Source organism: Orycteropus afer, unplaced genomic scaffold, assembly GCF_000298275.1.
Source record: "Orycteropus afer afer isolate SDZICR_OR568_19922 unplaced genomic scaffold, OryAfe1.0 scaffold00305, whole genome shotgun sequence".
NCBI classification, from domain to species: domain Eukaryota; kingdom Metazoa; phylum Chordata; class Mammalia; order Tubulidentata; family Orycteropodidae; genus Orycteropus; species Orycteropus afer.
In genome coordinates this window covers 3,813,655-3,827,368 of record NW_006921892.1, presented here as the reverse complement: position 1 = coordinate 3,827,368, position 13,714 = coordinate 3,813,655, and the positions used below count along the sequence as shown (strand labels likewise).

The following is a 13,714-nucleotide window of genomic DNA, read 5'->3' as shown; positions in this document are numbered from 1 at the left end:
TCATCTGTCCATATGTCCCCATTCCAGGTTACAGGATCCCATTTTTTTCCAATCAATGCCCTCACTTTAACGTCAGACACCGTTCTGGGTTGGCAATTGAGCACGCGTTGTAAATTGGCCACTCTTACAATAAGACTCTGGATTTGAGTTTCACCTATGTCAGCCCTGGTAGTAGAAGCTATAAGGCTTTCTTTCAAAGCACACCTGGAAGCACTGAGATCATCCATGCAGCGCTTAAGCCGAGACTCAGCAGCTTTGAGCCCATCTCGCTCTCCCACCAATTTATCCAGTAGCTAGGACCAACCAACCAGCTTCCCTATGCTCCTCATTCTGACAGAATTGCAGAAAAATATCAAATATCCGATCACCCAGAGCATCACTTCTCACAAGTACGTGATCTATTGGTGGCGCTATTTTGCATATTAATTTTGCCACCTCACGCCACGGATTAGTAGGGCTCTCTTTACTAGCATGAGTTGACACACAGCTCCAACTATCACAGCTGCTCACAGAGATTCCACCATGGAGTTGATAACCAGTCTCATCATGGGCAATAACTACACCAAGCTGCCCAGCCACTCAAAACCAGGCCCAGACAAGTTGACACACAACTTAACTACCACAGTTCCTTAAAAATCATGATCAATAGATGAAGGATGTATGTGGCAGTTCCTGGTACTCTAAACCAGATTTCAATTCCAGTTCATAGCCACATTCATTTTCAAGGTATCAAATATTAACTCTATATTTTTCTGTCGCTGGTAATTTTTATTTTACTTCTCCACTTCTGAGTTTTCTTACAGTCTTTCATGTGATTTAAGTGTACATTTTATACTTTGTTATCCAAAGATCATTTTCCACCAGAGAAGAAACAGAAATAAGTAAGGATTAAAGAGGATTGTTACTTCTTAACAAATGCTGGTGAGGTTGTAGAGAGATTGGGACTCTCATAAACTGCTGGTGGAACTGTAAAATGATATAGCCACTGTAGAAATCAGTATGGCAATTCCTTAATAAGTTGGAAATAGAGATACCATTTGATCCAGCAATCCCATTACTAGATATATATCCTAAAGAAGTGAGAGCCAGGACACAAATAGATATATGCACACTCATGTTCATCACAGCACTATTCACAGAAGTAAAGAGATGGAAATAACCTAAGTGTCCATCAGTGGAGGAATGGATAACCAAACTGTGGTACATGCACACAATGGAATACCATGCAACAATAAAGAACAATGTAGAAACTGCAAAACACTGCATAACATGGCTGAACTTGAAGGACATTATACTGAATGAAATAAGTCAATCACAGAAGGACAAATATTGTATTAGTTCCCTATTGTAAGAAGTCAAAGAAAGGTTTATATATAGAAGGAAACTTTCTTTCTTAGTTCATTGAGTTTATGCTGATGGTGGTGGAATATTTTGGAAAAAGAAAGCAATAATAGTGGCACAGCATGAAAAATGTCATCAGTGTCCCTGAGCTGTAAATGGGGAAGTTGTTATGTTTTCACCACATAAAAGTGAAAAAAGAAAAAAAGCATTGCTATTTCTCATCCGCAGAATTATACCTTTTACTTAATTTCCTCATTCCTTCTTGTTCCCAAAATAACTTTAATCATCTTTGAGCTGTCTTCAGCCTCTTTTTTGTTTTTTGTTTGTTTTATTTTATTTTTTGTTTTTTCAGTGTCTTAGTTCATTTGGGAGGCGCTCTGGTAGCATAGTGCCTAAGGCACTTGACTGCTAACCAGAAGGCTGGCGATTCAAACCCACAGCCACTCCTCGGAAGGAAGGTTGGGCAATCTACTTCCGTAGTGATACTGCCTTGGAAACCCAAGGAGGAGGGGTCGCTATGAGTCGGGTCCGACTCGATAGCACACAACAACAACAACGACAGCTCATTTGGGAAATAGGCTTTCCTGATACTCTTTCTCTCTCTACTTACTCTCTCCCTAATTCAGATTCTCTGCACTGGCTTTTGCTTTCCAAACTCTCAGAGAGCTTTTTGTTTAATCTTACTTATTTCTTTAATAATCTATCCAGTTAATAACCAGGAGCTTTGGTGGCCTAGTGCATTTGACTGCTAACCAGAAGGCTGGTGGTTCAAACCCACCAGCCACTCCTTAGAAGTAAAATTGGGCGATCTACTTCCATAGTGATACCACCTCGGAAACCCAAGGAGGGGTCCCTATGAGTTGGATCTGACTCAACAGCAGTGAGAGAGTTACTAACTTAAACTAGTTGCTGTAAAGGTGATTCCAACTGATGGTGACCCCATGTGTATGAGAACTGTGCACAAATAAGCTTTTCAGTGGCTAGTTTTTCTTCAGAGACACCTCTGGGTGGACTCTAACCTCTAACCTTTCTGTTAGCAGCCCAGTGCTTTAACTGTTCACACCACCCAGTGACTCCAGCTTCTCTTGTAGCCTCCCCATTTTTGTCCTCATCAAGATTGTGGCATTTTTTTCCTCATCTTTTCCAACTATTTGAGTTATGTTCCTTTATACTATAGAAGGGAGGGCTTCAAAACGTGTCTCTAAACATTTTATAGTCTGTTTTAATGTAAGCTAGAACACATGTTCACTTTCTAAAGTCTAACACTATTTGCTGTTTCTTTTCAAGGTTATTATGAACCTTAAAATGATAACTAATTTATTTTTGTCCTTTTAGATTCTTTTTCATGAAGATGGTAGTGTAAAAGGGATTGCCACTAATGATGTAGGGATTCAAAAGGATGGTGCACCAAAGGTAAATGTTTTAGTAGTTATGTAGCTGACAGAAACTGACATAAAAAAATGAAATGACTTAAATGCAATGTAAACTAAGTGGATATTAAAATATAATTAATTAAAGTGGGATTTTCCTCTTATTGTTGAAAAATTCAGAAGCAGCTTTATAATAAACATGATTTAAGTGAACATATATATAAAAGATAATTTTTTTAAAAAAAAAGATAAAAACACGACTCACTTATAAAATGAACACATCAAAGATTTTATTTAACTAATTAATCAGGAAATCAATAAGATACTACAAGTAGTTCAAAGAAAAATTTTAAAAACATGCTTTCATGTATGTAGTCTAACAGCATCTTTACCTCCACAATTTTCATTTCTGTGTTAAGAATTTTTGGGTCATTATTAGTAGGCAAAAGAGTCTTTGACCTGATTTTAATATCTTTTGGAGGATACACAACTGATTGCTTCTTTCTCATTTAAAATGTAAACGTGGATGGTTTCCAGGTTTTCACAACTTGTATTTTGAATTTGCAAAAAAATATCTGAAAACAGAACACAAGTTATATCTCAGTGGATTAAATTATCTGATCAGTTACATGTTTGGCTGCTAACCAAAGGGTGGAGGTTCAGGTCCAACCAGAGGAGCCCGAGGAGGAAGGCCTGCTGGTCTACTTCTGAAAAATCAGCTGTCGAAAACTCCATGGAGCACCATTCTATTCTGACACACTGTGGATCACTATGAGTCAAAATCAACTAGACGGCAACTGGTACTATCATTCCTCTTAAAATTTTCCAGTGGCATCCCTTTGTGTTTAGAAAAAAACTCAAGGACCTACCCAAGATACCATACTTGTCCTGCTTCATTCCATGCCATTCTTACCTAAACGAGGTTACTTTCTTATTCCTCAGAATAACCTACTTTCTCTACTTCATCAATCAAACTCCTTTTCATTTTGGGGTATCACTTCAAATGTCCCTTTATATCATATAGCTTCATATAACCACCTAATCTAAAATAGCTAACTTTGTTTTCCTGCCTCATACCAATATTACAGTAATGTATTTTATCAATTTACTAATAGGAAATTAGCAAGTAAAATTGGTATTAACCAATTTTGGAACAAACATAAGTGACTCTTAGAAAGCAGACAACTCAGCTGATGACTAAGAGCAGCAATGGCTGGGTATGCTAGAGAATCACCTACCAGTAGCTATTTTCCAGTGAGCCGTGGGCAGCCAGAAGATAACTCTTTATTTGGTCAGTCTGTTTAGAAATCCATTAAGAAAATTTTTACTTGTGAGTTGGGGGTGGGGACGGTTGTGGCCTTTTGTTTATTGTCTGATTTTCCAATTAGTTTACAAGCACCATGAGGGCCAAGATCATGGAGTGTTGCTAGGTTCCTAGTACAATGCCAGGCACATATTAGATTCTCAGTTAATACTCATTGGTTGTCCTCCTCTCTGACACTCTCAGGCAGAGTTGAGTCTAGGCTAGTGTCTCTTCCAACAGATCCTCCTACATCTTTACTTCCTGCTTAGAAAACAAGTGGCAATGCTCTATCTCTTACCTACTTCAGGGTCTGTTCTAGTGGTTTTACTGGCTAGACCAAAATCATGTAAGGTTTAGGGCTCAGCTGTCCTGCAGTAGGTCCCAAGAAGCTCATATTTTAACAAGCCCTTGGGGGACTCTGATGCATAGCCAGGTTTGAAAACAACTACATTATTTCATATTGCTTCTCATTAGAATAAAAAAAAATATTGTTGGTTTTTCTTTTCCTTATTATGATAATATAAATTATAAATTAGATTTTTTTTAAAAAATCTATATACAATATTGTAATAAAATTGGAGCAAATTCTACCATTCTACTATTTCTTTTTTTTTTTGTTAAAAGGACCTAGGATATTTCTTCTAATACATTTTTTAATGTTGTATGCTTTGACTTAGAGATATTTATCATTTTTGTATGTTGCTTTTATATAAAAATAGAACCACAGAAGAGTCTTAAGTAATTTAAGCCCCATAATTTAGGTTCAAAAAGAAACTATTTTAGTACCACAAGTTTGGTGTAGGGAGAATCAAGGATTTATTTACTCTATTGTTCCCTTCTCTACTTAACCCACTTTAGTTAGACCTTATTCCCTGACATTTCACTGAAACAGCTCTTATCAAAGTCACACTTTCATCAGTTCTTAGTCTTCTTTCACTTGACATTTGACATTGTTGAATAACTTTTCTTGACACATTTTCTTAATTTGCCTCTTCACACCATCTTCTTTTAATTTTCCTTGTATTTCACTGGCCCCTCCTCTTGTTGCTTTTGCTCTTCTTCCTGCCCTCTAAACATTAGGTCCCTGAGGCTCATCGTTGAGTCCTTTATCTATATTTCCTTCATAGTGACCTCATATCATCACAGGGGTTTAAATTGCTTTTCTCTTAATACTAGAATCATATGCCTACTGCCTATTCACTAGCTCCACCAAATTATATCTAATTTGGAAGTTTTAAGTTTCATAGGTTAAGTAACTGCCCCAAAGGCAGACAGCTGGTAAGGAATAGAGCCAGGATTGAATACAGGCAGTGTGGCTCCTAGGCCTATGCTTTTTAAGCACTAAAGGGCATTCTGCCTCTAAGAGGATATAGAAGTATAGTAAGTAATATTTTAGTTCTTAATGAACTTAGTGATCAAATTGTTTTATGAGTATTGTTGGAAAAACTGTATGTCCATTAGGAAGCAAACAGAGTTTGACCCTCATTAAAAAAAGTCCTGATGATTAAAGGCTTAAAACCTAATGGTAAGGTAAACCATCCTATAAAGACAAGAAATTAAAAACTTAAAAAAAAAAAAAGAGGTAGACACTTTTTATCTATATAAAAATGAAACACTTTTGTACAGCAAAATTAACTGTGGATGAAAGGAGGTTAAAAAAAAAGGTTGACTGTCTGTAATATCAAAGGGCATTTATACAGTGACAGGAAAAATGATAGATACCGTATTAGGAAAATGGACAGGGTTTAAAAAATGGACAGTTCACAGAAGAGAAAATCCAGGTGGCTACTAATTATAAGAAAAGCTACTTAAATTCTTTTTGGAGTTCACACCTTAAATGTCATTTTTTTACAGAGGCTTTTCCTGTGCACCCAGTCCAGAATAGTTTCCTCCTACTATTCTCTTTTATAACATCCTTCTTGCATAGCACCTAATCACAGTTTGTAAGTATATAACCGTGATTTATTTAGTGTCTGCCTCTCTGACTAGTTTGAGGGCAGGAAACATGTCGTTTTTCATCCATCCCTCCTAATGTCTAGCACAAACTTGGATCATTAAACCTATTGCCATCAAGTCATCTTCCAACTCAAACAGACTCCGTAGAACAGAATAGAACTGCCGAAGTGATTTCTGAGGCTATACTCTTTATGGAAGCACACTGTCACGTCATCCTCCCACTGAGCAACTGGTGGGTTCGAACCACCAATACTTTTATTAGCAGGTGAGCACTTACCCATTGCGCCACCAAGGCTCCTTTGGAATATTATAGATATTTATTTAATATTTCTTGAGTCAAAAAGAAAAAGATGTTGAAAATAGTGAAGTACAAATTAACAGCAAGTTAACATTACATGTGACAGTAACAAATTTTAAAAGATTAATTTTATCTCTCACTAACTAGACTATAGGGAAAAGGGTTTCTAAACAGCTGGTGGAAATATGAACTGCTTCAGGCATTTTGGAATGGAATCTGGTAATATCTATTAAAAATAGATGTACATTTGACCTAACAGTGCCCTTTCTGGGAATCCATCTTAAAAGCAATAATATTTTAAGAATATGTATGTTTATGTTCTATATATAACATTGTTTATAGTCACAAATAACCTGGAAACAGAGTGAATGGCTATTATACATAGCAGAATGGCTGAATAACCTATGGTATATCCATATGGACGACTATCCAACTATTAAAGGGATGGATATGAGCTATACAGTGACTTGAAAAGATTCTTATGAGGAAGTAAGTAAGACAAGTAAGATATAGGAAAGTGTATTATATGACACTATTTTTATGAAATAAATGAGGACCAAAAAAAGTTTATGTATAAGTATACAGTCAGCCTTCTGTATCTGTAGTTTCCGCATCTGTGGATTCAACCAACCACAGATCAAAACTATTTGGAGGTGGGGGAGGATTCCAGAAAGCTCCAAAAAGAAAAACTTAAATTTACTGCATGTCAAGCACTGCACTGAATCCATGCAAATGAGGTGATGTGTAGGCATACCCTGCTGTAGCTTCCCACCAGTTCAAAGATCCTCAGTCTCTCTCTAGCACTGGTTATTTGAGCATTGTTTGCCTCATATCTAGTTCATTCATTACATGTGTTGTGTGTAACCTTTGTTTCTGTAAAAAATGGCAAAAGTACTTAAGTGGTCAAAGTAAGAGGGAACATAAAGTGCTCTTTACATAGCATTTACGTTGTATTAAATATAAGTAATCTACAGATGATTTAAAATATAGAGGAGGATGTGCATAGGTATCTCTCAGTGTGTGTATATGTATTTATGTAAAACTGTACATACTAGGTTGTTTGCATGGATTATGTATGAGTGCAGTATAATGAAGGGAAGGAGGCAAGAACAAAATAGTTTAAATGTACTTGAAGTTAACCAATAAACATAAAAAATATTCAAGCATCAAAGATATAAATTAATGAGATAATGCACACTATTCAGACACACTTTATTTGCTATTTAAGTTTGTACAAACTTAACCATTCAAGTAATTTTTAAGGAAAAAAATACAGCAAATGACACAAGACATATTATAAAATTTAGATTCTACTTAGAATAGTTTTATTTCTGGTATTATTTATTTGCAATGTCTCTTCTGTATTGGCATCAGAGTTCAACTCAAAACTGACCTGAATGTGACTGTATTTTAAATTGTCAAATATTGTAATTCAGTATTTCTAAAATATTTTTGCTTTTATAGACAACATTTGAAAGAGGACTAGAACTACATGCCAAAGTCACCGTTTTTGCAGAAGGTTGTCATGGTCATCTAGCCAAGCAGCTATATAAGAAGTTTGATTTGAGGGCCAATTGTGATCCCCAAACCTATGGAATTGGACTAAAAGAGGTATCCTGATTTTCAGATAATATTTCAGGTAGAAATTGTGTTTAAAATTTAAAACTTACCCATCTGAAAATAGGATGAATGATCTGCGCAGTTGTGGGGGAGCGGTAGGAGGTAGTAAACTGTTTTATTGAAGTGTAACATAGACACTATAAAGGAACAGATCTTAAGTTTACAGCTAGATTAGTTTTTACAAGGTGAACACATCTATAGAGCTACTACTCAGATCAAGATAGAAAACATTACTAGCACCTCAGAAATTTTTCTCATTTTTTCAGCACTTTCCAGTAATCACATGAAAGTCACATGCAATTTGAGAATCTGTATAATGCCGTAAAAGGTTCTTAAGTTTTCTGACCTCTTTTTTCTTTTCCTCCAATATTCATGCCCACCTCAACCTCTAATGGTCAGATATCCAGTCTTCTTCCAGATTTCCAGGTCCTCTCCCTACTTATACTATCATTTGTGGGGATCTGTTCTCCCTATAATCTTTAACACCATCCTCAAAATGAACCTGAGTATCTCTCCCAAAAGCTTGCTCAACTTCCTGTTAAAAAAGATTACCTGGTATGTTAATTCAGAAATAGTTAATTAGAGTCACTTTTCCTATGTAATATTTTCATTTTAAAACAGCTTACTAAAGGCTTGGTTTGGTTTGGTTTTATGAAGGCCAGTGCTTTGATCCAAAGGCACCATAGTTGTAGAGGATAAGGGACACAGTTACTGAAAGTCTGCTCTCTTCAAAAATACTGACTCTTGGCCACTTTAAAAAAATGAAAAACACTGCCATCAAGTCGATCTCGACTCATAGCAACCCCTCCTTGGGTTTCTGAGGCATTATCTATGGCAGTAGATTGCCCAATCATTATTTTTTCTTTTAAAACTCTACCCTCCTTGAACTAGCCACTTTGATTTGCTCTCTATTCTTTATTACAAAGTTTGACTTATAAACTGTGATGAGAAGCCAAGATCTGCTTTCTGATTCATTGTATGAGTAAAGAATTATTATTATAATTATGGTAAGTATATCTATAACAAAACATTTTTATATGTAAAGTTCAGTGACATTAATTATATTCATCATGTTCTGCAATCATCACTATCCATTTCCAAATTTTTCCATCACCTTTCACGTTCAGCAGCAGCTAAGTGCCCAATAAGCTATGACTTTTTCTTCCTCTCTTCCATCCCCAATAACCACTAATAAACTTTGTTCTAACCTGTTTGTTAACTCTGAGTCATCATGGTACAGCTTAATATAATTCTTTGATATTTGGAGCATTCTTTTTGTATATATTATCGTTACACTTTTCACATTTGTAATTTTCCTAAATAAGACATAAAACTTAGCATGTTTTATGTATTGTGGTGACATAAAACATTTAAGTAATATTCCAGGACTATTTTTTATTTTAAGTTATGGATTATTGATGAAAAGAAGTGGAAACCTGGGAGAGTAGATCACACTGTTGGCTGGCCCTTGGACAGACATACTTATGGAGGATCTTTTCTCTATCATTTAAATGAAGGGGAACCCATGATAGCTCTTGGCTTTGTGGTAAGTCCTAGCCCCTATGTGGAAAGTTCTACCATTAGAATCATAGGATCATTAGTGTTATAAAATGAGGGATTTGAATCTGGCAAATGTAGAATGCTTTTCATGTAAAGCTTTTAATTTTATCTGTATCTAAAGTGCTACAGATATTATCAACACTCTTACTACTTGAATGCACGTAGCTGTTGTAACAGTAGGTACTATATGCAAGAAACTGTGCCAGATGTTTTTACTATGATTACTAAGTAAGCTTCATAAGAATTCTATGAAATAGATATATCCTTATTTTACTGATGAAAAAACTGAGATCCAAACAAGTTAAGTTCCTAAATGATCAGAACTGACTCGATGGCAGTGAGTTTGGGTTTTTTTTTTTAAATGATAAAAGGAGCCCTGGTGGCGCAGTGATTAAGCACATGGCTGCTAACCAAAAGGTTGGCAGTTCAAACCCACCCATTGGCTCCATAGAACAAAACACCTGGTAATCTGTACCTGTAAAGATTACAGTCTAGAAAACTTTATGGGACAGTTCTACTCTGTCACAGTGGTTCTCAGTGAGTTGAAAATCAACAACATATGGCAAAGCTAGTATTCTGATCTGAACCTCCGTTGCTTCAAAACTCTTTTCCACTATGGCATGCTGTCACTGAAAATGAAATCAGTACTGGGTTTATACCTGTATCTTTTTTGAACCTCAAGTAATTTCTTCTTTCTTGGCCATGTATATCCTTGCCATAAATTTCATCTTGAACAGTACAAAGAATGGAAAAATTTTAATACTTAAAATGTCTGCACTTTGCAATTGCTGTATATTTTAGTGTCATTATTGGGTCTGTATATGCTATATTGTTAAACTTATGCGTTATTAGTGTGTTTTGACTCTCAGTCATGTTTTGTTTATCACCTTTGTGTACTTAAGGAGCTCTAGTGGCACAGCAGTTAAGGTATCTGGCCTCTAACCAAACGGTCAGAGGTTTGAACCCATCAGCTGCTCTGTGGGAGAAAGATGTGGCAGTCCATTTCCATAAAGAGTGACAGCCTTAGAAACCTATGGAGCAGTTCTACTCTATCCTATAAGTTCACTGTGAGTCAGAATTGACTTGCTGACAATGAGTTTGGTTTTTGGGTTTTGTGTACTTACTCCAGTGCCTTAATCTTATTAAAGCAAAAGATTTGGTTATTTTCAGCATTTTGGAAATACATTGTAATATGTAACCTTTTATATTCCTTGTCCTCTTTTTTTCTAAGTGAGACTCCATCCATTTTGTATACTGTAACATAGATTTTCAGTTTACTTCTAGAGTTGGTATGAATAATAAATCATTGCAGTTCCTTTTGTAGAAACATAATCTGAGATGCTTACCTACAGATATTTTCTTTATTTGGACTTTGATGTCCAAAGCACTCTCTCTTTTCCAAACAGATTTTATTCAGTTATTTATTTAAATTTGGTTTGTTGCATATATTTCTCCAAATAATTTGAATATAAGAAATTCAACCTATATGCTTTATGCTATTGTATTATTTTCAAATGGTGCAGATTTTTAGCTTGATTTAATTTGAAATAAAAGTGTATCATTGTATAAATATATCAAATTTAAATATAAATTTGTAAAGGTTGGTCTAGATTATCAAAATCCATACCTGAGCCCATTTAGAGAGTTCCAGAGGTGGAAACACCATCCCAGCATTCAGCCAACGCTAGAAGGTGGAAAAAGAATTGCATATGGAGCCAGAGCTCTCAATGAAGGTGGTTTTCAGGTAACTCCTTCAACTTTTTTTTTCTTTATTTTTATATTATTTATTTAGCAATGAAAAATATAATGTAAGAAATTTAGACAAAGAATAGAAAATTACCTCATAGGAAAAGAATTTAAGTAATTAAGGACTTAATGTTAATAAAACTATTTTACATAGTAGTTTTCTAGCTTAATGATAACCCTTAAGGAGTATATGAGTTTAGTTGAACAGTATTTTTATATTCTACAAAATTTAGACAGTATAGCTACATATTATACAAAGGTCCATTAAACAAATTGTACCATGAATTTCGTTTTAAAAATATATTAGTGTAAAAGGGGCTGGGAGATGGCATCTTCTCACCACCTCTAACTACACAAGAGGAAGACAGAATCAGCAGCAGCAGCCCAAGGTCTGTTCTTATGAGGAAAGACATACCACCAGCCACTCCATGGAAGGAAGACTGGGCAATCTGCTTCCATAAAGATACACTGTCTTGGAAACACAAAGGGGGTCACTATGAGTTGGAATCAACTTGATGGCAGTGAGTTTGGTTTTTGAGTTGGAGAGATAAAGTATTTGCTCTTTTTTGTTGTTTTTAGCCAAACAGTAATAACTATGTGATCCATTTCCCTTTATTTCTAACCTGCCAAGAATTGGAAAGGCAAATTTCGTTTTCAGCAAAGATAATTAATTCATCCCAAATACCTAGTAAAATCCATGCCTTTTTGGTCACCTCTGTTAATCTACCATTACTTGCCTTATTCCATATATGTTGAGAGTTTTATTAAAAGTAGTTAATAAAATCTATATATACCAATTAAATATGAAGAAAGATCTAGATAGCTATGATAAAAGCTGTTAGTACTGTTACAGAAATAGTATCAGACAAGCAAAGTGTGGATCTAAATATTGGCGATAAAATTACATTAAATGATTTGGAGCATACTGTTTAACTTCTCTGACCTTAATGTATCACCTGTAAAATAAAGATGGTTTTTCTGTCTCTGAAATTTGAGGACTGGGACTATTTTGGAAACTAGATTTGTTTTAAAAATCTCTTGTAAAATTAACAGATAATCTTTAAAATGAACTTCTAAATACTTTATTACTGTTACAATAATTCATAGTACTATAAAATAATCCATAAAATCATAACTAAATTATAATCACTAGATTCTTGAAATAATACCAGCCCTTAGTTTTATTATTATAGAATTACATCTTAGTAGGTTGATTTCCACCACTCATCTGTCAGTTTGTAGTACTGTGGTGGCTTGCATGCTGCTGTTAGTATGGAGGCAATGCCACTGGTATTTCAGATACCTGCAGGGTATAAATATGAATAGCAATAAAGCACTGTCTGATATGTTACTGGAAAATTTTATGAATATCCCTGAAACTTTGCCTGATACAATGCCAGATCAGCCCCTCAGTTTGGAAGGCCCTCAAAATAAAACAGAGGAAAAGCTGCCTCCTTAAAGTAGAGTCAACCTTAATGACATGGATGGAATATAGCTTTTGGGACCTCCATCTGCTGATGGAGCATGGCTCAAAAGTTAGAAGAAATGGCTGCAAACGTCTATTAATAATCAGAACATGCAATGTATGAAGTATGAATCTAGAAAAATTGGAAATCGTCAAAAATGAAGTCAAATGCATAAAGTTCGATATCCTAGGCATTGGTGACCTGAAGAGGATTGGTTTTAGCCATCTTGAATCAGACAATCATATGGTCTACTATGCAGGAAATGATTAATTGAAGGGGAATGGTGTGGCATTCATTGTCACAAAGAATGTTTCAAGATCTATCCTGTCAGTGATAGGATAATATCCATATGCCTACAAGGAAAAACAGTTAATACTACTATTAAATTTACACTCACCAACCACTATAGCCAAAGACAAAGAAATTGAAGACTTTTACTGACTTGTACAGTCTGAAAATGACCAAACATGTAATCAAGATGTATTGACTGGTCATTGGAATGTGAAAGCTGGAAACAGTAGTTGAAAACAGTAGTTGGAAAATATGGCCTTAATGATAGAAATGATACCAAAGATCACATGATAGAATTTTGCAAGGCCAACAACTTACTCATTGCAAATACCTTTTTCTTAACAACATAAACGGCAGCTATACAGGTGGACTTTGCCAGGTGGACTACACAGGAATCAAATGGACCACATCTGTGGAAAGAGGCAATGAAGAAGCTCAAAATATTCAGCCAAAACAAGGCCAGGAACTGACTGCGGAACAGATCATCAGTTGCTGGTAGGCAAGTTCAAGTTGAAGCTTAAGACAATTAAAACAAGTCCAGGGGATCCAAAATATGACCTTGATTATATCCCCCCCCCCCCGAATTTAGAGACCATCTGAAGAATAGATTTGACACATTGAACACCAGTGACTGAAAACCAAACAAGTTGTGGGATGACATCAAGAAGATCATCCATGAAGAAAGCAAGAGGTCATTTAAAAGATAGAAATGGAAGAAAAGACCAAAATGGATGTTAGAAGAGACTCTGAAACTTACCCTTGA

At 35.4% G+C, this 13,714-nt stretch overlaps 1 protein-coding gene across 1 annotated transcript in view; it reads left to right on the top strand.

The window, feature by feature from the left end:
- Positions 1 to 13,714, top strand: part of ETFDH (electron transfer flavoprotein dehydrogenase) — a 56,357-nt gene that overhangs the window by 26,977 nt on the left and 15,666 nt on the right. Inside the window, exons 5-8 of the mRNA XM_007951642.2 lie at positions 2,677 to 2,754; positions 7,733 to 7,879; positions 9,294 to 9,434; positions 11,049 to 11,192. Coding sequence (XP_007949833.2) covers positions 2,677 to 2,754; positions 7,733 to 7,879; positions 9,294 to 9,434; positions 11,049 to 11,192 — 510 coding nt within the window. The remainder of the gene's footprint in view (positions 1 to 2,676; positions 2,755 to 7,732; positions 7,880 to 9,293; positions 9,435 to 11,048; positions 11,193 to 13,714) is intronic.